At 61.0% G+C, this 25,803-nt stretch overlaps 2 protein-coding genes across 2 annotated transcripts in view; both read left to right on the forward strand.

Moving 5' to 3' along the window:
- Positions 1 to 18,945, forward strand: part of LOC111152818 (zinc finger CCCH-type containing 18) — a 59,993-nt gene extending 41,048 nt beyond the window's left edge. The window contains 11 exon segments of the mRNA XM_022511476.1: positions 10,006 to 10,197; positions 11,043 to 11,168; positions 12,857 to 12,961; positions 14,109 to 14,252; positions 14,588 to 14,647; positions 15,453 to 15,613; positions 15,842 to 15,969; positions 15,971 to 16,039; positions 16,536 to 16,629; positions 17,512 to 17,608; positions 18,161 to 18,945. Of these exon segments, the coding sequence (XP_022367184.1) occupies positions 10,006 to 10,197; positions 11,043 to 11,168; positions 12,857 to 12,961; positions 14,109 to 14,252; positions 14,588 to 14,647; positions 15,453 to 15,613; positions 15,842 to 15,969; positions 15,971 to 16,039; positions 16,536 to 16,629; positions 17,512 to 17,608; positions 18,161 to 18,374 (1,390 nt within the window). The 3' untranslated portion in view covers positions 18,375 to 18,945.
- Positions 18,946 to 23,179: 4,234 nt separating this feature from the next.
- LOC111152749 (interleukin 17C) lies at positions 23,180 to 24,801 on the forward strand. Its single transcript, XM_022511350.1, is given in 4 exon segments — positions 23,180 to 23,212; positions 23,215 to 23,259; positions 23,830 to 24,158; positions 24,540 to 24,801. Coding segments are annotated over 4 exon segments (669 nt in total).
- Positions 24,802 to 25,803: the final 1,002 nt, after the last annotated feature.

Below are 25,803 nucleotides of genomic sequence, written 5' to 3' on the forward strand. Positions count from 1 at the left end.
GCACTCTGTGGGCTGAGCCCGCTAGGCGCCCTGATCTGTGACGGTTTTTATGTGATACCGTGCAGTTGGGATGACTCAGACTTAGTGATGCAGCCTGAGATCGGGAAGCCTGACGCCTCCAGCTTTGTTCTTGCTCTGGCTCTCTGGCTCTTTGGGGTCTTTGTGGTTCCATATAAATTGTACGATTGTTGCTTCTGTTTCTAAAGAAAAGTATCATTGGAATTTTGATAGGGATTGCATTGGATCTGTAGATGGCTTTGGGTACTAGGGGACATTTTTATAGTATCCTTTCTTCCAGTCCGTGAACATGGGATATATGTCCTTTATCTGTGTGGTCTTCAGTTTCTTCCATTAACGTCTGTAATTTTCAGTATCTATCTCTTTCACCCCCTTGGCTCAGTTTATTTCTGTGTACTTTTTTTTTTTTTAAGATTTTTATGTATTTTTCAGATTTTTATGCCAAGAGCATGAGTGGGGGGGAGGGGCAGAGGGAGAGGGAGAAGCAGACTTCCACTGAGCAGAGCCTGATGCAGGGCTTGATCCCAGGACCCTGGGGATCAGGACCTGAGTGGAAGGCAGACGCTTAACCATCTCAGCCACTCAGGCACCCCCAGTGTATTTTTTTTTTTAAGATTTTATTTGTTGGGGCGCCTGGGTGGCTCAGCGGGTTAAAGCCTCTGCCTTCAACTCAGATCATGATCCCAGAATCCTGGGATCAAGCCCCACATCGGGCTCTCTGCTCAGCGGGAAGCCTGCTTCTCCCTCTCTCTACCTGCCTCTCTGCCTACTTGTGATCTCTGTCAAATAAATAAATAAAATCTTAAAAAAAAAAAAAAAAGATTTTATTTGTCATAGAGAGCACTGGCAGGCAGAGGCAGAGGGAGAAGCAGCCTCCCTGCCGAGCAAGGAGCCTAATGTGGGACTCGATCCCAGGACACTGGGATCATGACCCAAGCTGAAGGCAGCCGCTTAAGGGACTGAGCGGCCCAGGTGTCCCCCAGTGTACTGTCTTTTATGCGGTTGTTAATGAGATTGTTTCCTTTGTTGTTTTTTTTCAGGTTGTTAGTGTATAAGAAGGCAACAGATTTTTTTTTTTTTTTGGTAACGTTGACTTTGTATCCTTTGTTTCCTTTGTACTGAATTCATTTATTAGTTACAGTTTTTTGGTGGATGAAGCCAGGCTCCTGTTCTCTCTGCTCAGACCAGCCCCTTTCTTGTGCAGCTGTGCTTCTGGCAGGAAGCCGCAGGTGCTTAGTCTTTGTGAGCACCGGTTTTCACTCTTCTCTCCCTCCGGATCGCGATAAATTGTCCTCAGTAATTTGCTGTATTTTCTCATACTTTCCTAACATTGGGCAAAATCATGTTTTTAAAGAACATTCAGAGCGATCGCATATTCTGGATGCACTGAGACCGCTCCATCTTCCAACAGCTTTATGACCGTCGGGCTGCGGCAGCCGCTCTTTGCGCTGTCCTGAAGCTGTGACCGTATGCGAATGACGGCGCTTGATCTCGCCTTCCTGGCGTTGGGCCGTTGAAGCCCCGTTGTGATAGAAGCCCTTTTCCCCAAGATGCGCAGGACAAGTCCCGTGAGGGCTCCACAGTGGGGCTGTGTCCGCTCTGGGAGCGCTGCTGGAGCAGGAGGCCCGGCTCCCTCGCTCACATCACCAACTTTGCTGGTCATCCAGCCTGTGCCCTGGCCGTCCCCTGCCCCTGCCGTCCCTCCGTGTCTCCAGGACGTGGCTCACATCTTGCTGCTCGGAGGGGCCTCCCTGCCTGCTCCCACTCCGCTAGATAGTTCGTCATGGCTTTTAGCACTCCCTGATGTCACGTTACTGTTGACGGATGTGTTATCACCTGTTGCCTTCTTCAGCGCAGTCCCCTGCAGGCCGCCACGGCATCGGCCCCCCGTCACGGCCCAGCCCAGAGCTGGAGCCCACAGACACGTGATGGTGCTGTCAGTAAGTTTTGGGTTTGGTAGTAGCCCCCCTTTTTACTTCATCTGTCATAGCAAACATCGTAGGACTGATGAAATTGCAGATGGAGTTCTGCTCTCCAGACGCCTAAAAGCTGTTTTCATGTGTATCCAGATGCCTGGTCTGGAAAGGAGAGACACAGGGAAGATGGGCAGAGGATGTCGAGGCTGTCACTCTGCCCCGTCACTCTGTGGCGTCTTGGATGGCTTTCGAGTGTGTTTCCTCCTATGTACTCTGGCTGTGGACCGTCGCCCCCACCCCCTCACATGTCCTGCTTGTGTCCAAGAAGCCAGGTAGCTCCAAGTCAAGTGTCTGTGTGTCCAGCTCAGGGACATTTTTATACACCTGAGTGTGCTTTTAGCACCTCTTCGAGGGAGGACAGCTGCACAAGTGGCTGTGTCCGTCTCTGCCTGTTGCTAACTCGTGGGACAGATGCCCTCTAGCCCTCGTGTTCTCAGTGCTGCCTGGCCCCTCCAGGGGGTGTCCATGTGAATCCAAAAAGACTGCTCAAAGGGCACTAGCATGTACTGGCTTAGCCCCCAAGCACCAGATCCCTGTGAAGACCAGCCTCGAGCCCTACATTTGCACAGCCTTGGGCCTTCGGGTGAAGGGCAGGGTCAGTGGGAGCACCGCTGAGCCGGCGGGGCGGGTTCAGGAGGCAGGACTACGTGGATTCTTCCTAAAATGAGATGCAGCTTTCTCACCAAACCAGGCAGACCTGCTCTCCCCTGGTGTCCCCTGGTGTCTGCTTCCTTTTGCTAGGCTCGCATCCCCTTCCTTTTCCTTCCCTAGACCCTCACTCATGCTCCTGTGGGCAGAGGCAGGTGCGCCCTGTTCCTTGGTCTGGATTCAGCCTCTCATTGCTGCTGGGGAGTCTTGAACCCCGTCTTTGATCACCCTGGCTGGAACCCCGCCAGCCCTGTGCCAGCACGAAGGGCTAGGGTTTCCCCAGAGCAGAATTTCCAGCACGGCCCTCCTGTTTCCTTACCCTTTGAGTACCGGAGCTGGCGTGACCGCTTTCGGAGGCGGCTGAATTTCCCTGCGTAGTGCGTTTGTGTCGGCTCCTTTTCTAGATCAGTTTACCTACCTACCTAGGACAGGGTGGGAATTTTACATCCACAGCTGGATGGAAAGCACTTTTCTCGCCTCAAGTAGGAGACAGTCATGACTGCATTCGGAGTGGGAAGCTTTCACCTTTGCTGGTGCTCGAGGACTCTGCAGGGGGTCGGACCGGGCCCCAGGACTGCTCTTTGCGGAGTCCAGTGGGCACACATAGCAGCTGGCGAGGATAGACTCGGTGCGGTCTGTCCGCGGCCAGGAGAGCTCTCGCAACCCGGATGCCCGTGGCCTGGCAGTGGGGCACAGCCTTGGCCCCGGGGGGTGAGGCGTGGCGAGGATCATGTGCCGGCAGACTGCCCGGCTCCCTGGGCCTTAGCCCCCCAGCACCCCGCCCCCCCACTGCCGTCCGCCGTCTGGCCTGCCCTTCTCCCACCTGCCCCGCCCGAGCTGGGCTGTTCCCACGGGGCTGCTTGGCAAGTGTTTTCTGTGGAACATCTCCCTCCGGGGGTTCTGACGAGCTTTCCTCTAGATAGCCAAGGCTCGGGGCCGTGGTCTCTCGCCCCCTTTAGGGTTCCTGTCTGGAATTAGGCCTTGAGCAGAGCCTTGTAAGCAGTTCTGTGGAATGCATCTATGTAAATAGAGGGAAATCCCTTTCGTGAAACCTTCTGATCTTTACAGCCGAGCCAGAGGGCGTGCCGCCCCGGGCGGAGCTGGGTGGTAATTAGGGTGCTCTTTGCCATACGCAAATTAATTTCATTCTAGATAAAGGTAGTAATTGGGATCTTCCTGGAGGGATTGCCGGGACTGCTTAAAGCTGTCCGCTCGTGTTCAGAGGCACGTGTGAGGTTTGGTGCCCGTTGGGGCCAAGAGGGCAGGCTCCTCACTTCCTGGGAGCTCTCCTCCGTCCTCTCAAGGGAGCCCTGTTCTGCCCGCCGCCTCCGCCGAGGGCTTCTCGTCTCAGGGTGCAGGGGCCTGCATCCAGTGTGAGGCCCCCAGGGGCCCAGGGTGGGTTGGCGGTGGGCAGGCGTTCACGCCCGTCTCCACGGGGCTCCCAGAGCCCCTCCCAGAGGCCCCCACTGCTCCGGACTCCCCTCGGAGGCCAGAAGCACCAAAGCAAGGGAGGTCGGTTGTAGCCACGTGGGCTGCGCCGGAACCGCTGCCCTGTGTGTCATGTCCGAGGCCGCACGGCCATCTGCCGCCCTAGAGAGAAGGTGACCCTCGCTCCGGTCTGCTGTATTTTTTTGCAAAAACTACACATCAGGTTTCCCCTCTGCATTGGGTGACTCTCCCGGTTGTCTGAGTGCCGCTCTCCCCTCCAGCTGCCCGTCACCCTCGCCGCAGCGTCGTGGCTCCTCAGCCCCCCTCACGCAACGCTGCGGCTTGTCGGCTTCGGGAACCTGAACGTGGCAAGTTGTGCTCGCTCACACGGCCCTAGACCAGCGTGCTGGTGTCCCGCCTTTTGCTGCCCCTGAGTGTGTCCGACAACCACACCCAGACGGCTCTCGGGAGCCTCGCGGGGTGTGCGTGGCCCCACGGAAGCGGGTGGGCCTTGTCCCGAGGCCGTGGGCCGGCAGGTCGCCCCAGCCTCCCACTCTGCTCCCCGCTGCGTGGCGGCTCGTGCTTCCTGACGAGCCGGGCGCTGGAGATCGCTCCGAGCTGCTCTTGGGCCTGGCCTCAGAACGGTCAGTAGTCTGGTTAGGGCGAAGGCACTCGTCTGGAGATGCAGTAAACCTTAGCTCACCGTCCTGACCTCTCGTCCGTCCTGGGCACGGCCGAACTGCTTGCCTCCGAGAAGGTCGTTGTGCCCGGGGCGTAAGCCACTGAATGCTCCAGAAGTTGCCCGACTGCCGAAGACAAAAAGGCAGACGGTCGCATTCCCCCGTGTATTCGCGTCTGAGGCCGCACATCTGCTGTCAGCAGGAGTTGGAGAAATGCCCGCGGACACGGATGCAGCCGTGAGGCTGAAGGAAAGGCCACTGAGCCGCCTCAAGCGTGACCCGCCCCCAGGGGGAGCTTTGGGGGGGCAGGAGCCGTGAGGAGCCTCGGGCAACGTCATGGGCCTTGCAGCGGTCAGGAAACGGACGGGAATGCCGCTTACCCTCCGCCTGAAACAGGAGGCTTCTCTTCTTTCTGCTCACCGGAAGTTAAAGTGGAAGTGGGTGGGAACGTGCCTGTCCCCTCTGCTGGCAGTCACGTTTCTCTCAGGTTTACTTGTTCCTGATGAAGTTCAGGGATGTTTTCATAGTTGGAGAGTGAACGTGGTGGGTCTGTCACCGGATGCCCTCTCACTCGGGAAAAGCTATCTGTCCTGCCCCCCGCCCCACCTTGCCCCGGGAGAACCGTCCACAGCAGTGACCCGCCCTTGGGCCCCTCCGGTCAGGACCCGGCTTCGGCCCCTGGAAATGTCAGGTTCCGGGGTGCTGCTGTGCACCTCACTGATGGGGCGTGCGTCGGCCGGCGTTGCAGGCTTCCGTCAGGGCCTGGGGGGCACCAGAATGAGAACCACGAGCAGCCGGTCTAAGTTCTCTCGCGTCTTACTGTGTGTCTGTTGCGAGAGGGACCCATGGCCTGGCCAAGGCTGGAAGAGGGCTTGTAGTGCGCTGGGGTGGGTCGTAAAAACTCAGCAGAGTCCGAGACAAGGAAGAAGTGGGATTTCCACGCAAGGTGAGCATCCCAGAGGGAGGGGTGCCTTGCCAGCCCCTGGAGTCTCTTCCCTGGAGGGCGTCCCCCAGGCGTGCTGCTCAGCAGGGTGCGCTGGGGGCCCACCCAGAAGTCCCATGGAGGGGTGTGGCAGCCCCCAGCCACATGGACCCCCCTTGAGGGTTTCTGCCCAGGGGTTAGGGGAGGTGATCACAGCGCAGGCTTTCCTCGAAAGCCCCAGAATGCAGGCTCCCAGAATGCAGTCGCGGCCAAGCTCTCCCGTGAGAGGTGCTGTGACAGGAGTGTGAAGAGTTCGGTCACTTCTAAGTCCCTTTTCTTGGACCTTTATTGGATGCCTAGGCCTTTCGATTTTAGAAGAACACCTTTATGTTTTCTCTCGTTTTGTCTTTGCAAACTTGGCTGCCGCTCTGTTCGGTTTCCAGACACCTTGATGTCGCGGCCTCATGTCGCTGACGTCTCACGCCTCTGACCCCTGATGTGACGTGCGAGGCGTGTTGGGAGTGTCGGCCGGGTGGTGCTGTGTTGTGGTGTCTGTGTTTGGCAGGCCTTGCAGCTGACCTTTGCTCCCCGGAGTCCCTCTCCAAGCCTTGAGCGGAGTGTTAGAGCCTGGAAGATAAGAGTGTGCGGTCACAGGGCTGGGGAAGGCCCCTTCCTTGGGCAGAGCGAGGCCTGTTTTCCCTCTCTGTGGAGCAGGGTTTATGCAAATGCTGGCCCGCTGCCCCTGCTGACCGCGGCCCTTCCCGCCGCCTCTCCCACCCCTGCGTCTTCAGAATGTTGATCAGCTGACCTGCCCGTGGGGTTTCCGATTCAGTTTGGTGCAGCGTTTTTCAGTTGGTCGGACTCTGGGGCCGGGTACCCGCGTGACACCAGCCGCACCACCACCGGGTCTAGGCTCCAGGGCAGGGGTGCAGCCCTCCGGGGCTTCAGAGCACAGCCGCACCAGCCCTGCTGCCTTACCGACGGGTCACGTTCAGCTTATGGACCTGCGCGGGGCGTCTTCTCTCCCGTCCCTGCTGGTGTGCGGCCGAGAGGCCGCTGAGGGTCGGTAGCCACGGCCGTAAGAGCCACTTGGCCCTGCAGCGGCGCTGGTCAGAGCCCGGGAGCCCCTTCCTTCTGCAGGGAGGTCCTGTGAGAGATGAGAACGCGTCACTAGGACCAAGAATTAGTAAAACTCCTGGGCCTGTGTGCCAGTCAGCATAGCAGAAGCCGTCCTCTGCCAGAGGGGAAACATTTCTTAAATAACATTTGGGGGTTTTCTGTGATAGACATGAAACAGGATGGGGTAGAAAAGTGTGGAGAACTTTGTAAAGAACAAAGAAAACAGTGAAGAAGGACAGACAGCCTGGTCGTGTGGCTGCCATCACCCCGGCCCACGTGCCAGCCCACGTGGCCACCCACGTGGAAGTCCGAGGGCGTGCCTCCTGCCTCCGCCGGCCCTCCCCAGTGCCCGGGCATGCTTCCCCCTGGGGTTTCCCAGGAGCTCTTTATTGGGTGTCCATTCAGTCGTTTCGCCAAAACACCTGCTGTTAACATGGACGGTTCCAGTTCTGTGTCCAAGCTGGAAACTGTTGCTCTCTGGTCTGGGTCCCCAGATCTGTGGCCCAGCTCAGCAGTGTTTGGGTCTGGTGGTCTGCAGAAGGGACCCCTCCCTCAGCTGCTCCCTAAACCGCTTCATTCTTGTGCCACCAGCATGGTTTTCTGTATCCAGGACCTATGGACACGATTTATATTTTTTGTTATTTTTACTTTTTAGGGTTAAATACATTTTAAGAAGAAATTACATCATTTTCATAAAACAAGCCAAACCATTTGTCCTAGTGAGTAACTGCAGAAATGAAGTAAAAAATGAAAATGGTTGTCTGTGTACAAATTAATTAAAATCAGGACCCCATTTGCCCCCCTTTGGGGGTCTGTTGTTTTGCGGGGTCACTACCAGGCCTGGTACCGGCCCTCAGAGGGAAGGAGGCGCGGGCTGGTGGCTCGGTGTGCATGGGCTGGCGGCCCTTCCGGGGGGAAGGGCAGCTCACCACGAAGCCCATAGTGTTCCCCCCAGAGTGCATGCGAGAGTCTCCCGGGGAGATGTTGACTCTCAGAGACGACGGTGGCCTGCTTTGGCCAGCACTGCACCCTCGGTGGGTTTCTTTTCCGGGCTGTGAAGGGGACGGGCAGCGGCACTCTGTCCTTTCTCCCCTCGCTGCGACCGAAGCTCCCAGTACAGTTAATGGTGACAAGAGGAATCTGTCCCTCGCTTTCTGTCTGCCCTGCTGCCCTGTCAGGGGGCTGCGGACCGGCCGAGCTGGGCCACCGTGGTGACTGAGGAAGAACCCCACACCGGCGTTCTTAGGACGAGAGTAGCACAGGATGTAGGGGGTGACGGCAGCCCCGGGCTGGCCTGGGACGGGCTGGAATTGACAGGTTTCACTTCCTTCCGCGATTACTTTTCCAGTAATACAAGCTTGTGAGCTTATATGGCAAACACTCTTGGGGTTTAGGGCCAATATAACAGGGATTTTATGCTTCAGTTTAATGCGTCCTTAGGGCGTTTTTAAAATGTTTTATTTAAATTCAGTTAGCCAGCACGTGGTACATGATTAGTTTCAGATGTAGTATTCAGTCGTCTAGCATTTGCATAGAACAGGTGCTCATCACATCATGTGCCCTCCTGAATGCCCATCCCCCAGTTACCCCATCCCCACCCCCCACCCTTCCAGCAACCCTCAGTTTGTTTCTAGAGTTAAGATTCTCTTACAGTTTGCTTTGTTCTATTTTTCCCCTCTTTCTTTATGTTCGTGGGTTTTGTTCCTTAGATTCTACGTATGAGTGAAACCATATGATAATTGTCTTTCTCTGATTGACTTACTTCGCTCAGCATAATACCCTCTAGTTCCATCCACGTCATCGCAAACAGCAAGATTTCATTTCTTTTGATGGCTGCATAGTATTCCATTGTATATATATACCACATCCTCTTTATCCATTCGTCTGTTGATGGACATCTAGGTTCTCTCCATAGTTTGGCTATTGTGGACATTGTTGCTATAAACATTCGGGTGCACGTGCCCCTTCGGATCACTACATTTGTATCTTTAGGGTAAATACCCAGTAGTGCGATTGCTGGGTCGCAGGGTAGCTCTACTGTCAGCTTTTTGAGGAACCTCCATGATGTTTTCCAGAGTGGCTGCACCAGCTCGCACTCCCACCAACAGTGTAGGAGGTTCCCCTCTCTCCGTATCCTCGCCAGCATCTGTCGTTTCCTGACTTGTTGATTTTAGCCATTCTGACTGGTGTGAGGTGGCATCTCACTGTGGTTTTGATTTGTATTTCCCTGATGCCGAGCGACGTGGAGCACGTTTTCATGTGTCTGTTGGCCATCTGGATGTCTTCTTTGCAGAAATGTCTGTTTATGTCTCTGCCCATTTCTTGATTGGATTATGTGTTCTTTGGGTGTTGAGTTTGATAAGTTCTTTATAGATTTTGGACATTAGCCCTTTATCTGATATGTCGTTTGTGAATATCTTCTCTCATTCTGTCAGTGTCTTTTGATTTTGTTGACTATTTCCTTTGCTGTGCAAAAGCTCTTGATCCTGATGAAGTCCCAATAGTTCATTTTTGCCCTTGCTTCCCTTGCCTTTGGCGATGTTTCTAGGAAGAAGTTGCTGTGGCTGAGGTGGAAGAGGTTGCTGCCTGTGTTCTCCTCAAGGATTTTGATGGATTCCTGCCTCACATTGAGGTCTTTCATCCATCTAGAGTCTATTTTTGTGTGTGGTGTAAGGAAATGGTCCAGTTTCAATCTTCTGCGTGTGGCTGTCCCACATTCCCAGCACTATTTGTGTAGGAGACTGGTTTTTTTCCATTGAATGTTCTTTTCTCCTTTGTCAAAGATGAGTTGGCCATAAGTGGAGGGCAACAAGTAATTTATTGCCCTTAAACGAAGAATTTGTTTTGCACCTGCTGTGCCGGCTCTAGAGAGAACATGGTAGACAAGGCCACCCCATCCTTCCCAGAGTTTGCAGTATGGTGGGGAATTCTGTAAGTCGTTACACCCAAAAAAGTGAGTACCAGTGTGGTTAGTTTCCGTGAAGGAGAAAGACATGTTCCTCCAGGAAGGACACGTGTGTGGAGACCGTCCGTGGTGTGAGCTCTGCTTGTCAGGCTGGCAGTGAGCTCTGTGGCCCCGGTGGGTGACCCGTTACTTGTCAGGCTCCCCCTGAAGCAGGAGCTTATGCCGCCATCCTGCCCCTCAGTTTCCTTCCCCGAGCGGCATTGCTGTCACAGAGGACGGTCCCAGAGTGGCTGACACCTCTGATTCTAGCCGTCAAGCTGAGCCACCAAAGAAGGAGGCCGCCGCTGCAGGACCGCAGGTGAAGCGAGCGGATGAGTGGAAGGATCCTTGGCGCCGGTCCAAGTCTCCCAAGAAGAAACTCGGGGTGTCCGTCTCCCCTAGCCGGGCACGAAGGCGCCGGAAAACATCAGCCTCGTCGGCCTCTGCCTCTAATTCCTCCAGGTAAGGGGGCTGGCCGGTCACAGGGACGGTGCATGGACGCTGCCGGAGGGCTGCCCCACGCCGGCCGGAGGACAGTCAGCCTGTTTGTCTAGAAGAGATTCACAGAGTAACTGGGGTGCTGGGGCGTTAGCGGCAGACAGAACTGAGGCTTACAACTTCCGTAAGGCTTCACACCCCCAAAAGGAACGGTTGACCTCAGCCAGGATGCTGGCAACCCAGAACAGAGACCGGGTGAGGGGGCCAGCGAGGCGGGGAGAGCTCACACAGTCCCTCTGGGAGAGACCCCGCGAGGCAGAAGGCCAGGACGGCATGAGCCCGGTCATGGAGGCAGCCCCTCTCTTCCTCCTGTGGTGTGCGCTGCAGCGTGACTGGGTGTGAACAAGCGGGCAGGCCTGGTGGGGGGGGAGGCCGGCAGGGGCCCGCCGTGCTAGACAGGGACTGGGGAGGTCAGTGCCGACCCAGGGCTTTCATTATGTACCCAGATGGGTAGAGAGGAATCCATGTGTGACCGCACCGGGGCTGTGTCCAGCCAGGGCCTGGAAGCTGTCCGCCAGCAGTAGTGAGCACACACCGACCCACGTCTTGCTTTCTAAACATTATTCCACCAGAAAGGGGATTGGACTGCAGCACGCCCACGGAGGGGTCCAGGGGGCGGGTGGGAGTAGCTGTGTGGCCTGGTGGCCGGGTGTGCACAGGCAGGGATGGAGGACGTGGGGGGTGCGGGAGCAGGTGGGCATGTGGCCACGTCACCTGGGTCTGCACCTGAGGACAGCAGGTCAGCGGCGGCCAGGCTGGAGGTGGAGGAAGACCGGCCCCTCCCCCAGCCCTGTCCTTGGACGCTCTAGGTCATCGTCACGGTCGTCCTCGTACTCCGGCTCCGGCTCGTCCCGCTCGCGCTCCCGCTCGTCCTCCTACAGCTCCTACTCCAGCCGGTCTTCCAGACGCAGCTCGTTCTCAGGCAGCCGGTCCAGGTATGTGCGCCGCCGGCCACTGCGGGCAGCGGGGGCGCGTCTGGGCACGGCCGCGCTGTGCACCGGCATCCCACCGGGCACCCGGCTGTTCTCAGAACGGCCTGAGCCGCGTTTCGAGGTCACTTCTGAGGAGCGTGTGAAATGTGTGCAGGCGGCCGGATAACAAGCTCAGGCGCTGAGGGCTCGGCGCAGGGGCCTGTCGGGAGGCGGTTGGAAGCGGCCCCCGCGGCCTGTGTTGTGCGTGCGCTGAAGTCAGAAGACCAGCCACTGTGTGGCCACGTCCTGTGGACCTGCACTGTCCACTGAGCCACTAGCCACATTCTCATTCGGTTACGACTTCAAAGTGTGCGCACACCGACTGCAGGGCTCTGAGGGTGTTTCCGTCTTCTGTCTCCTATGGACGCCTCTAGAGGGTCAGACCACACGTGTGTTTTTCGTACTGAAGAGACACTGGCGTTTTTAGAGGATTCTCCGTTGTCGTCTGTGTAGGGACAGTCGTCGGTTAACGTAACAACAGGCCTGTTGAGGCTCTGGGTCTGCTGCTTCTGTTTTTCCAGCCCGTTCAGGTGGCCTGCACTGCACGCGCACCCACGTGTCCCGCCTCCAGGGCACACCTGCGTGGGGAGACCCCCGGCCCCCTCTCCTTTCCCTTCCCCCCATTCAGGGTTTAGTTAGGAGAGGAGAAGGGCGAGGCCAGAGGACAGTGAGGAGTGCGGGACGGCCGTGTGGGGGCCTCCACGCGGTTACCCCCCCGTAGCTCCACCATCTCCATCGGGCGCCGCAGCCGCCCGGGAAGCCACAGTGGGGATGAGACGAGAGACCCCGTTGTCGCAGGTGCTGCCCAGGCCGCACGGACACACTGTGGCCCGGGGTTGTGTGCTCTGGCTCCGAGCTCCTGGCAGTTAGCGGGGGGCGTCCGTCCCCTGGGGGCAACCCCCAGCCCAGCCAAGGAGCATCAGGAGGGAGGACCCAGGCACTTCCTCCGCACCCGTCTGTCTCGAAAACCTCAGGCTGTGTGATTGCAGGGGCCCTGCCTTATTTTACCGGTGCCGTTGCTTGGTGGAAAATGGGGCCTTGTGCATGACAGTTTCTAAGTAGGAAGAAAACGCCAGCGCAGGGGCCTTTCGGAAGCCTGCCTCCCATGGGGTGCAGTGCTGGATCCCAGGACAGCAGAATCGTGGCCTGGCCGGGCCGGCCTCCAGAACTTCCCACCAGCGTCCCCATCCTGGGACTCTCCGTCCTTGCCGCTGACACATGAACCTGGAGCCCATCTCCGTTTCCTTCCACGGGCACAGCGCCCGGGCTTGGCCGTCTCTACCTCGTGCTGCTCGCCCCCACCCTCCCCACCCCACTTTCCAGCCCCCTGGACCTCAGGGCTCCGCTCCCCTGCTCGGCCCTCCGTCCTGCCTGCGTCACCGAGTCCCTGCTGGACTTCGCAGCAGCGCTGAGTGTGTGGCCTTCCCACCCCGTCCTCGTGGCTGCCGGGCCTCCTGCAGGATCCGTCACTGCTTCGCCATCTCATGTGCTGCAGGGGAGGACCGAGAGCTGCCCGAAAGCCGTTTCGGACATGCGGCAGCTGAGGAGAGCCTGGCAGCAGCGTTCTCTGTGGAGCTGGGTGACCTCCCCGGCGTGCTCCCATGCAGACGGACACTGCGCTGCTCCCTCCTCATGCGTCTGCTTCCTCCTAGGTCCCGCTCCTTCTCTTCGTCTCCCTCCCCGTCTCCAACGCCGTCCCCACACAGACCTTCTGTTAGAACCAAGGGGGAGCCTGCTCCGCCGCCTGGGAAAGCAGGGTAAGTGCCCCGTGGGGCAGGCTCGCCCTCTCTCTCCCCGCCCCGTTGCCTCTGTGAGGACGTCCCAGTGAGAACCCTTGCAGGTGGACAGAGGTGTCGGGGGATCAGGCTTGGGGGCCACAGGCCACAGACGTAGCCGCTCTCTCTTCCTGGCCTGTGAACTTCAAGGCCGCGCTCACCTCGGCGCGCCTGCAGCCCTGCGTGGACCGTGCTGACGGCTGTTCTCCTTCAGGGCAGACCGCTGCGTCTGCCGGGAGCAGGCCCTGCTGTTTTTTCCTGCGGGCAGGAGGGAGGTGGTTCCCGTCGTGCTTCCAAGGCCGCGTCCAGGGTGTGCGGAGAGGGGCAGCCTCCCAGACCGGCCTCGTTCACGCGCGCTGCTGCAGGAGGGGGTCCCACCGGTCCTCGTCAACAGATGTGACTGGTGTGGCCGGTTAGAAGCACCTGGAGCGTGCCGTCGGGTTATAGCCACGCCCACGCGCCCCCAAGGGAAAGCAGGCTCCTCTCCCCAGCAGAGCACTGAAAGGCAGCCAGTGGTGGCGTTGACCCTGCGGGCGAGGCCGGTGCCCGTGTGTGGTGCCAGCGCCCCCCCCGCTTTGTCCCCAGTCCTCACGTGTGCGACTCACTTAGTGGCCAGTAGCCTGGTGCTCGCCAGGTGGACGGCGCTGAAACCCTCTGCACTGCCGATGGGCACCCGGAGCCGCCCACGCCCGCGGAGGGAACGGTGTGCAGGCATGACTGGTGCCCGGGCTCGCAGCCGTCCGGACCGGGCCGTGTGACCGGTCCTCGCGAACACGGGAGGGCGGTGTGTGTGCGCGTCTTGGCCGCCCCTGTCGCTGTGCTAACCGGCTTGCCTTTGCCCATGACGCGGATCCCTGCGATTGCACCAGCGCCGGGACGGTCAGCGGGGTCCTCGCCCCACACTGACAGCGCAGGAAAGCTCTTGGGGTTGTTCTTTATATTGCAGTGTGGGTCCCACACGCGAGGGGTCCTGGCGGCCGTGAAGGTTTGCCCCATGAGTGGGGCCGGCGGCCGGTGGGGGGCACGTTCCTGAGGAGGCGCCGGCTCCATGGTTCTCGGGGCTTCTTCACGTGGACCTGTCCTCCGCCCATGGGGCCGGCTCTGACCCCGCCCCCATCTCCCGTCACAGAGAAAAGTCAGTGAAGAAGCCAGCCCCACCTCCAGCCCCACCTCAGGCCCCCAAAACCGCTGCTCCAGCCCCCGAGCCCGCCAAGCCAGGAGACCCGCGGGAAGCCAGGAGGAGGGAGCGGCACGCTAGGACCCCCCCCAGGAGGTGAGCAAACGGGCTTCAAGCTGGTCACCCGGGGCAAGTGGCTGAAGCTGGGGCCCAACGGTCCCTGTCCTGTGTGGCTCTCCTGTCACGTCACCTCCCCGAGTCTCAGTTTCCCCCGATCGTGACGACAGAGACGTGGCTGTGCGGGACGCAGGCGCCCCTCGACACCGAGGTCTCCCCCAGAACGGGGCAGTGCTGCTGTGGGACGCCGAGGAGAAGGCCGGTGTCTTTCTTTGGAGGAGAAATCGCACTTAGAAGCGCGCAGAGCCCCACGCACCGTGAGCCGGCCGGTCGGGGGTCGCGGCAGCCACACGGCGGGCTTCTCTGTGTTGCAGGCGGACGGGCAGCGGCAGCGGCAGCGGCAGCAGCTACAGCGGCTCCAGCTCCAGATCCAGGTCATTGTCAGCACCTCCCTGGCCCCCTGAACCCTGGCCGCCTCCCCCTCGGGCCCGCACACGGGAGCCCTCCCGCCGGCCCGCCCGTCGTGCTCCAGGCGCCCAGGGGATGGCCAGTCAAGTAGGAAAGAACGCGGCGCCTGAGCTGTCGGAAGAGAAGACGCCTCCTCCAGTGCTTAGATTCCCGGAGCGGACGCGCTCCTTCGTTTCTGCGCGGCCCAGATCTTCCTCCGAGAGGTTCAGAGACCCGGTCTCTAAACAGAACTGGGCCCTGGCTTTCTCCCCCGGGCCTTCCAGTGTTTTCTGAGCGTGCAGGACTCAGCGGCCTGCCAAGTCGCACGTCCTCATCACGGCGGGAGCCGTGGTCACAGCGCCTGCAAGCCGGCCCCCATCCCCGTGTTTCCCAGAGCCGCGGGCTGGGCCAGGGCAGCCTCCGCTCCAGGGTCTGGTGTGGCCGCAGGGCAAAGCCTCCCCTTCTCAGGCCTCGTAACCTGGGCCCTTGGCCCTGTCATCACCGGCCTCACTCCCATTTAGTCACTCGTCATACATCCCTGCCCAGCAAACAGGGTGGCTGCTCATTCGTACGAGGGCCCTCGACTTCGTGACGGGGCGTCCCTTCACCCTGGGGCACCTTGAATCCCCCCACCGTACTCCCTGGAGTCTCCAGTGTGCTGGTACTTGTTCTCAAAACCGGAGGCTGGGGACCGTAGACGTGGACACCCACGACCAGCCCCCCGTGGCCTCTGGCCCCTGGCCGTCTCGCCTTCGGGGCCGTGTGGGTGCAGACGTGCTTGTGTGTGTCCAGGTCCCTGAGCGTGAGCAGCGTCTCCTCGGTGTCCAGCGCCACGTCGAGTAGTAGCTCGGTGCACAGCGTGGACTCAGACGACATGTACGCAGACCTGGCCAGCCCCGTGTCCTCAGCAAGTTCGCGGTCCCCCACCCCAGCCCAGACCAAGAAGGAGAAAGGTACAGGGAGTCCTCGTGTCCTGGGCATTGTGGCTGCAGAGGCGGGCAGGCCCTTCGTGGAAAGAGGGTGTGTGCACTGCCTCACTTGGTTGAACAGGAAAGCGCAGGAACCTCCCGGCTCCATCCCACGGCCACGTGGCCTGGCTGAGAGCACGTCCCCCCTCAGGAGGCCCACAGGAGACCGCCATGCCAGGATGGCGACTGTGACTTAGCGTTTGTTGTTGGCAGGAAAGTCTAAAAAAGAAGATGGGGTCAAAGAGGACAAGCGGAAAAGGGACTCGTCCGCACAGCTGCCCAAGTCCTCGAGGCCCTCTGCCAGCGGTAAACCCCAGCAGCCCACGGCCCCCCAGCAGGCGCCCCCCCGGGCAGCCCCAGCAGGGCACATTCGTCGCCCATAAGGAGATCAAACTGACGCTGTTGAACAAGGTGAGGCCACAGCACTGCTGGTGGCAGCTCCGGGAGCCCAGTCCCCAGGGGTGTCCGACTTCCTGGGGCCAGTGAGCGGTGGCTGGACACAGCCCACTTGTCCTGCTGCTCTGATGGGGGAGACAAAGCCCAGTAGCATGTCCTGGGAGATGAGAGTGTCCGGGAGTGGTGGCTGCTCTCCCCAGCCCTTCTCCGTATGGCTGGGCCTGTGAGAGCTGACGTCCCCAAGGCTCCCTCGACTCTGAGGGCGAGATGCAGAGTTCCCTGGGGTCCTCTCCAGTGCTGGTGGCCCCCAGGGAACAGTGTCTGCGGTACCTTCACTGCAGAGAATGAAGGCCTGAAATCCTGGCCTTGCCTCCCTCGAGGCCCCGTCAGCACCCAGAGGTGGGCGTGGGACCGGCTCCGCTGTGCTCCCTGCTTCCTGCAGGGGCTGGTGCCGCTCGGTGGCCAGCCTGTCAGGCCCGCCATCCTCACCGTGTTCCCTCTGGCGTTCCAGGCGGCCGATAAAGGGAGCAGGAAGCGCTATGAACCGTCCGACAAAGACCGGCAAAGTCCTCCAGCCAAGCGGGCTAACTTATCCCCAGACCGAGGTGAGCGTCCTGCCTCCGCGGGGCTCCACAGGGCAGAGGGCCGGGGCCCGTGCACTCGTCAGGACGGGCTCGTGTGGGTCTGTCCATCGATATTAAGGTGTTAGACGTTAAAACTTGGGAGAAAGTGTCAACATTTATTAATGTTAAGGTAATAGTAACAAAGTATTATATTTTTAAACAAATAACATTTTTTATGAAAAATAACTACATTTCCATGAACAAAAAACAAGTGTCCTTGTTTTTTCCTCTCTGAAAATGCCTTCTGACGGGCGGTGGCTCCAGTCCTCCTCTTTGCGACGGCACGGGGCACGCGCACTCAGGGGCGGCAGAGGGCAGGCGGGGGGCTCGGCACTGCAGTCCGACCCCGGCTGTCCACGGGCCATCTGCCCGGCCGGCTTTGATCGCTGGTGCAGAGCCGTCCCTCCTCCCTAAGCAAGGGCAGGGGGCCTGTCAGGAGCAGGAGGGGGCACCCCTCGCCTTTGCCGCCGGACCACGCCTGCTGCCCAGGCGGGCCTCCCCGCTCACCTGACAGCGGGATGGCAAACACCCCCGGCTTCTTGGTTTTACTTCTCTTTCCTACCCTCTCTGACCTGTTTGTTCCCAGTTCACAGGTGTGAGTGATGAGGGTCTTTGTGTCGGGTAAGTGGGAGCTCGGTGGCCTGTCCGGGACTCAGCCTCCGGGAGCTTCACTTTGCAGCATGATTGGCGCTGCTCTGTCCCTTCTTTCTGACCGACTCCGCCCTTTGCCTCTTCCTGTGAGAGCGCACAGGCCATACTGAGCTGCAGCGACGCTGGCGTCCGTCCGGGCTGTCCCAGCCCTGTCCATGCACACCAGCCCACTCCCAGCTGGGACCATGGTCTTACCTCGCCCGTGTCGTCCAGGTTCTCGGGACCGGAAGTCCGGCGGGAGACTCGGCTCCCCAAAGCCAGAGCGGCAGAGAGGCCAGAATTCTAAGGTGCCCGTGGCCCCACCAGACAGGTGAGCGCCCCACCCATGCCCTGAGCGGACCCCATGGGCACCGGGGCCTCAGGGCTGGCCAGCCAGAGCGTTCCTGCCCCGCAGCAGGTCCTAGAACACGGGCCCTTGGCACCAGGCTTCCTGGTGCTCCCAGCTTCTCCCGCCTTCCCCGTCGGCCCCGGAAGGAGGGCGGAGAGTTCCTCCTCGCAGGAGGTCATCTGGGAGGCCCTTCCCTGCCACCCCACTGCTCAGGGTCATGGGCCAGATGGGTCCCAGACTCTCCTATCCCTGGAGCCCCCACACACCCCAGCTCTCAGGGCCGCTCCTGGGTCAGCAGTGTGGGGTTTCTCCCCGCCGCAGGGGGAGGCCGCAGAGGGACCAGAAGCAGGAGGGACGGGTCAGCAGGGCGCCAGCTGAGCCCTGGACACCGTGCCCCGTTGGCTCTCCACAGCCGAGGGCGGGGGGCGCGGGGGGTGCATGCCAGCAAGGCCGGTCGGAGCTGCCGTTGTCCAGTGTCCTCGCCCGCGGGAGGCGCCTGGTGGACCCTCTGACGGCCTCCCTTCCCCCACGCAGGAAGCGCCAGCTGTCACCCCAGTCCAAGAGCTCCAGTAAGGTCACAAGCGTCCCAGGCAAAGCCTCTGACGCGGGCCCCGCCAGCTCCGCGTCTGCCGGCACGAAGTCCGGGAAGGCCAGCACGCTGTCGCGGCGCGAGGAGCTGCTAAAGCAACTCAAGGCTGTGGAGGACGCGATCGCGCGCAAACGCGCCAAGATCCCCGGGAAGGTGTAGGCCCCGCCGGCAGGCCCCACCGCGGGCTCTCGTGTGTTTGGGACTGGTGCGAGCACAGCCGTCTGGGATTTTGAAGTTAATGTCTCATTTTGGCTGTGAATCTTTTTAAAAATTAAAAAAGAAAAAAACAGTTTCTCAGCTGGAAAAGAAGCCACCGTGATGAAGATGATGCCGTATCCCGGTCTCCTCCCGACCTGGCCGGACTGACGCGGCCCGTCCCGGAGCAGAGGTCCCGCGGACAGAGGCAGGCCGGCCGGCCGCGGCAGCAGGAGCCGGGCTGGGCGTCAGGGTCATGTAAATGAGCAGTCCCGGGCCCCAGGGCCACCTGCCCGGCTTCCCTCCCCCCTGCCAGCCAGCCTGCCCCGCCGTCCTGTCCTCTGCGCGCGCTCCTCCCCGTCCCGGAGCGCTGCGAGCTCCTGAGCGGCCGCCGCCCCACCCCTGCCCGACCCGGGTCAGAAAATAGATCTATATTCTTGACTGAAGTCCGATCGGGAAATACTTCCTGTCTTTTATTTTAAGCCTCAGATTGTTTTAGTTGATTTAAAAAGGAAAAAAAAAATACAGAAAAGACCAAAAAAAAAAAAAAAAAAAAGGCTGAGGGTGTTGTTGGGCGTCTGTCTAATGTGGAGGGTCTTTTTTCGAGGGGTCTCCTAAAATAAAGTATTTTGATAAGCACCGTCTTGCCCTGGTGGTGGTGATTCCCTGGGCCTGGGCCCCCCCGGCATGTTAGCCGCCCCTCTCACGTCGGCTCATGGAGGCTGAGGATGCGGGTGCCCTGGAGGCCCTAAGGAGACGCCCTTGGCGCCTCTCTGCCCCTCGGCCCCCGTGGGCGGGCACCTGGTGTGCTCGCGGTGGCCCTGGGCCTGGCGGGGCATCCTGAACACCGGAGCCCCCCTTGCTCGCGCCAGTGACCTGTTTTGCCTCGAATGGGTCCCGGATCAGGGGAGCCAGGAAGGCGGTTGTCGGGCTAGGCCGGCCCCCGGCCCCAAAGCTGGTGTGCACACAGTCGTTGTCCCCCCCTTCCCCCGCCACGTGCATGCAGGCAGGCTTGACAGGTCCTGAGCCCAGGACCGCCCTGGGGTCCTGCCGCTGTGAGGAGCTTTGAGCAGGGCCGTCCTGCCCGCCGCAGCCCCTGCTCCCCCTGGAGAGCCCCATCCCACCAAGACCAATGAGGAGGAACCCTGGTGCTCACCGCAGCCCCGTCTTGGAGGAGTGAGCTCGCCAAGGGGCACCAAGGCCTCGGGGGCCCCCCTACACGGTCTGGGGGTGTCAGCACCCCTCCACACTCAGATGGCTTTAAAACAAGTTCTGTAAGTGCTGGCGGACAGAACGCCCCCTGGGGCCTGTGCCACCCCCCCACCCCGGTTCTGGGGAGGCAGCTGCCCTGGGCCAGGTCAGCGGGCAGCAGCCCCAGGGCTTCTCTCCTGCACCGGGGACCCACTGAGCTGCACTCAGGCACTCTGCCCAGGCTGGGTGGCCGGTGGAGCTTGGGGGCCTGGGGGTGGACAGCATTCCATGTGGCCACCAAGTCCTGTAGGGTGTCTGGGCCCTCCTATGCCAGTGGCCTTGCTCCTGGGTCTTAGCAGGTTTTCAAGGCTTATCTGAACTGCCTTTGGGTCAAAGCTGGGTACAAAAGGAACTCCCATTCTCTGAGTGGGAGGCCTTCGAGGACACAGAGCCAGAAGCCAGGGCACGTCAGGGGCCATCTGACCCCTGTGCTCTGTACTCCCGGGCCGCTGCACCCCACAAGCCGGCTGGGAGCCCACAGGTGAGCCTACCACATGTCCCTGTCTGTGCATAGCTCTCCTTGCCCCACTGACCTGGCCTGGGCCTCTGACACCAAGGCTGGAGCCATGGCCCTGGTTCCCTCAGCCCAGCCCAGTGTAATGAGCATGAGGCATCTGGGCCCATGGCTCCTCTGGGCCAGACTCAGTAGTACCTGTCCTGGGAGGGGTAAGGGCCACAGCCTGAGCCAACCCTCCCCCTGCCCAGTCTGGTACCAAGAACATTCGTGGAAAGAACATTCCAGGCCAGGCATCTGGAAAAAGGAAGCCCTGTTATATAATGGATCCTCAGACATGTTTGCGCTCCAGGGAGCATGATGGCTGAGATCCTGGCTGTGGTTAACATGTAAATAGTGGGCATAATTAAGGGCCGTCCCTCCAGTTCCATGTCTGCCCACCAGACTGACCCCTGTGTCCAGGTCCAGCCTTCACAGCTAGAGCAGCCCTGCCACATTACACATGCTGACCACCTGCTTGCCATTCCTCCCACCCCAGGGCCTTTGCACGTGCTCTTTCCTGTTCCTGGAACTCTGACCTGACTAACTCCTCACACTAACTCTCGTGGCCCCAGCCTGCGCGGCCTGTCCCCTCAGGCCTTCCCACACTCCTTCCCTAACCACCTGGCTCCTGCTAATACCCCCCCCAACCCCCACTGCAGCCTCTCTCCTCGTCTTTCTTGAGTGGGTAAAGAAAAAAAAACAGAAGGGGTTTTTATTTCTTAATTTTGTCACTCAAATGTGAGACACAGTCTCCAAGGTCGTGAGCGAACACGCCCGGCTCACCGGGCTGCTCGTTGGCTGAAAGTGCCGTTTCTGTGGGTTTTCTCTCTGGTCATTCACGGCAGCTGCCAGGGCGCCTGGGCCTCCTCCCCCGCCCTCCCCAATGCTCCCAGCCCCCCAGCTCTCCCCAGCAACAGTTGTCAACCGCCTCCCCAGGGCGGCTGGCAGCTTCACTCAGCAGGAGACTGAAGGAGGCGGTCCAAGGGGCATGGTTGGAGGGCGGGGCCTTCTGGGACATCGCCTCCGGGACGCCCTCCAGTCTTCCTCTGGTGGCGCCTTTCCAGTCTTGCCCAACCCCGGACTTCCGCGCTTGCCTCAGCCACCCACAGGAATGAGGTGCCGCCCAGGCCCCCGCCCTGCACCCTTCCGGCCTTAGTGCTGCCGGCCAGGACCCCCAACCCCTGGGCTCTGGCCCTCGTCCCCTAGGGCAGCTCCCCGCCGCCACCCCCTTGTGGACCGGCTGTCAGGACCACTTGGAGGCACCCCTGGTGGTGGCATCATGAAGCGGGTCAGGTGCGCAGCCTGGTCCCAGCGTTCCTCCTCCCAGCACGGTGCCCACCCATGAGCTGTTCTGGAAAGGCACAGAAAATGCGGAAACTCCCCCCGCCCATGGGGGGCTGGTGTGGGGGGGTGGGCAAAGCTGGGGCGTGTGTGCCCTGTGCAGCCTGCGGTGCCCCCACGAGAGCGCACCCGCCAGGCAGTGGCTGGAGAAGTGACTATCTTACTCTTCGTTTCATAAATGACACCCATGTGCATGTGTGCAGACCCCCCCACACACACAAAGGAAGGTGAGACCACGGCACAGTGGGCGTCCCCCTTCCAGCACCCCGCAACTGGGGCACTGTCACCCCATGTTACTCCAGGGGAACCAGGCTCGCCCCTCTTCCCCTTGCTCCGATGTACTTATGGAAGCCCAAGGCACTGGGCACAGCTCTATGCCAGGGCGGCCATGGGACCACTCCACCGCCTCTGCCCTCAAGGGGCTCACACTGCCTCCTGGGGGGACACGAGGGGGACTAGAACTCTCCTGAGACAGGAGGCAGGAGCGGTCAGTAGTCAGCAGTCAGTGGTCAGCCCCTCTGGAGGGGTGTCCTGGAAAGCTGGCCTGCGCGGGTGTACCGAGCAAGCCCCCAGCATCCACCCTGGAGAGGGGGTCCTGGGTTCTTCTGTGTACCCCCCCAAGAGACATTGACGTCCTGGCCCCCGTCCCTGGGACGAATGAAGGGTCTTGGTTCTTCAGATCTTTCTGAATGAGGGTAGCGTCCTTGCGCAGGAGAGACACAGACCCAGGGGAGAGCCACATGAGGAGGCTGGGGTTGCAATGATGTGGCCACAAGCCAAGGGACTCTCAGAATTACCAGCAGACCCAGAAGCTCCAAGAGGTGGGAGCGGTCCTCCCTCGGAGACCCCGGAAGGAACGGACCCTGCCCACAATTTGATTTCCGTTATTGTACAAACTAATGCAGGGGAGGTAGTGATCTCCCCATTGCAGAAAGTATGCGAGCAGAGCGCTGATGACCAGGGACCAGGACACTGTAGGCAGGAGCAGCCCTGGGAACTCAGTGCATCTATCCAGCCATCTGGTGGGAAGGAGCATTTCATCCGGGCCAGTGAGGGGCAGGGTCTCCCCTGACCATGTCCTGCTCCCCGGGAGGGCAAGGGCCACAGGGCAGCCCCCTTGCAGGTGCAGACGCCTGTGAGGACCAGGAGGGCAGGTCTGGGCTCCCCTAGGGTGTCTTTGTGTCCTTGGAGACTTAGGGAACGGCGCTTGCCTGGTGCCCAGCCTAGCCACTCCCCTGCCCTCAGACCCTGCTAAGCTGGGGAACGCTTCGGGATGGCCGTGGGACCCAGGGAGTGACGGCCAAAGCTGCGCGAGATCGCCTCCAGCTGTCCCTTTCTGGATAACCAAGGGGCCTGGATGGTGGTCAGGCAGCCCCCTCCCCACCAACCGCAGCCGCAGCCTTGGTTGGGGGGGGCGGGGGGGGAACCTCCTCAAATGCAGCTTCTTTGAGGTTTCCAAGGCATCCTTCCCCTCATCCCTGGCTTCTGGAGGAGGTTTCGTTGAGTAAATCCGCAGAAAGCCAACCCAGAACCTGAAGCGCTGGCTGGTCCCCAGCCCCCGGAGCCTATTCTGGACCCTCCCACCGGCCCCGCTGGAGGCGGACACGGGGCCCCTCCTGGACCATCTCAGAGAAAAAAACGGGACCAACTGCTTGTCCCCAGCCTGGGGAACGAGCCCTAGATGAGTCCAAGCTGTCCCAGCGTGCCTCTCACGGCAGGGCCAAGCGGCAGGTACAGCCCAGTCCTAAAACGTGCTTCTCAGCTCCTTTTGCAAGGCAGGGTCCCTCCGGGTGGGGGAGGGAGAGGAGTGGGGTGGGAGGAGGGCACAGTGGGGACCCGGGAGTGGAGGAGGAAGCGTAGCTGGGCACTGCCCCAGGAGGAAGCGGCTCCGGATTTTCCCCAGGTGTGGCTGGAGGTATAAAGGGCACCTGGAGCCGGGCAGCTCCAGGTCCGCAGCCTCCAGGCCCGCAGCCTCCAGGCCCGCAGCCAAGGGCACCTGCCTCTCTCAGCCCAGCGCCACGGCTGCCATGGTGAGCCTGGTGAGCCGCTGCTCTCCCCATGCCCCCACCTGCACTGCGCCGCCAGCCCCCAAGCAGAGGATGTTGGCACGGGGTCCAGGAAAACCCCAAATCCGGGGACACGAGGGAGCCAGGACCCAGCAGCTCTGCTGCTCTGGGGAGCCTGGCCTGAGGGCTAAGTTTCCCTCTGGGTCTCAGTTTCCCTAACTGTAGAGGGAGGGCCGCACCCCATCTGGGGCAACCTAGGAGGCCAGGGAGGTGCCGCCTTCCCTGGGCACCACCCTGACCTGACCACCCAATGCCTGTCCACCAGCTCCTTCCCGGCCTCTTGCTTCTGCTCTGGCTGCCCGCCAGCCCAGCCCGCCACGGCCCCCAGCTCTGGGAGGGAGCCCACCCCCACGGGACCCCACGCTGCTATTCGGCCGAGGAGCTGCCCCTGGGCCAGGCCCCGCCACACCTGCTGGCTCGAGCCGCCAAGTGGGAACAGGCTCTGCCCGTAGCCCTGGTGGCCAGCCTGGAGGCGGAGGGCCGCAGAAGGAGGCATGACAGGCCCCCAGCTGGGTCCCAGTGCCCGGTGCTGCGGCCTGAGGAGGTATTGGAAGCCGACATTCACCAGCGCTCCATCTCGCCCTGGAGATACCGGTGAGGGCCGCGGGGGACCGGGGTCCCTGCCCTGTAGGGTTGGGCCAGTCCCTCCCCTCTCCAAGCCTCAGTGTCTTCGCAGCTAGAGGACCTGTCACCCCCCAGTGGGAGGGCAGGGCCCATCACACGAGCCCTGGGCAGGACTGCCGGGAGCCTCCATCTCCCGGGTCCCTTGGGACAATTCCGCGGCAAACGCTGGAGCCCCCGCAGGGGTGGCTGGGCCCGGGGCTGGGGGTCGGGGAACTGGGCGGGTGGGAAGAGGGCCCCATGCCACCTGCCCTGCAGCCTGGTCTCCTCAGCCCGCGTCGGGCCAGGGGCACCCTGAGCGCCAGGCACAGCCGGGGGTGGCGGGCAGGGTCCTCACCCCGTCTGTCCCCCCAGCGTGGACACCGACGAGAGCCGCTACCCGCAGAAGCTGGCCTTCGCCCAGTGCCTGTGCCAGGGCTGCATCAGCGCCAAGACGGGCCGAGAGACGGCCGCGCTCAACTCCGTGCCGCTGCAGCAGACGCTGCTGGTGCTCCGGCGCCGGCCCTGCTCGCGGGACGCCACGGGGTCGCCCACGCCCGGGGCCTTCTCTTTCCACGCAGAGTTCATCCGCGTGCCCGTGGGCTGCACCTGTGTCCTGCCCAGGTCGGCACAGTGACCGGAGACCTTGGCTGTCTTGGGTGGCATGGGGGGGGCCGTGGGTCGCCCCCCCACGACTGGACAGTTGGGGTCTCTGTGAAGAGGGTCCCTACTATTTATGGGTATTTATTGGTTATTTATTTGCCCCCTGGGGTTCCCCGGGGAGGTTCCGAGGCTCCAGGCACTGAAGAGCTGTGTCCCTGGGCCTGTGGGGTCACCCTGTGCCGGTCAGGCCCATCTCGAGACTCGGTTTACCCTTTCTGCAAAAACATTTGGCCTAGAAGGAATCATTTTATTCTTCTAGAGCTTCTTAAACAAAATGTGTTCTCATGTCCCCTCCTTGTCGGTGGTTCCCCGGGCTCCCCTCACACCTTCCCCAGCCTCAGGCTGGCCCCGGCCCCCAAGCTTCCCTTTCCCAGCCCCCACCCCCAGGAACAAGTACCCTTGTATTTCTAAAACAATTATTTATTCTAAGTGTAAGTGTGTTTTTAATTGACAAACGCCCCCAGAGCACAGCGTCGGAGGCAGGGGCAGTGGCTGAATCATTCTCCTCACCCTCACCCCTGCCTGGCCTGAGGCCCAGCTGGTCCTCCAGGGCAGTCGGTGGCCCTGGATCCTGCGTCCTTCCAGAAATGTCTGTGCGTGAACCCTGAGGGTGGCCGGTGTGCGAAACGTGTGGGCCCTGAGGGCCCCAGTGGTTTCACCCGCCGACACCTCCGGCCGTGGCTCCCGGGGGGGTTCTGCTCCCAGTCTGGCCACGCTGCAGGCAGACCCTCCTCCATCAAGGGCACCCAGCCCCCTGCCCCATGGCCGGGGGTGTCAGCTCAGGGGGACATGCCTGTGCAGCCCACCTTCCCCTCCAAGTGTCTGAGTCTCTTCTCCAGCCCCACCAGAGACCCAGACAAATCCGAAGGCCCGTCTCGCTGCCCAGATGCCCCGCTGCGGGCTTCTGCCCCCACCCCCTGCAGTGACCTGGCCAGCCAGGGACAGCCCCTAGGCCAGGCCCCCTGCCTCTGGACCC

The sequence above is a fragment of the Enhydra lutris genome, unplaced genomic scaffold (genome assembly GCF_002288905.1).
Source record: "Enhydra lutris kenyoni isolate GAN:26980312 unplaced genomic scaffold, ASM228890v2 scaffoldscaffold30, whole genome shotgun sequence".
Lineage (NCBI taxonomy): Eukaryota > Metazoa > Chordata > Mammalia > Carnivora > Mustelidae > Enhydra > Enhydra lutris.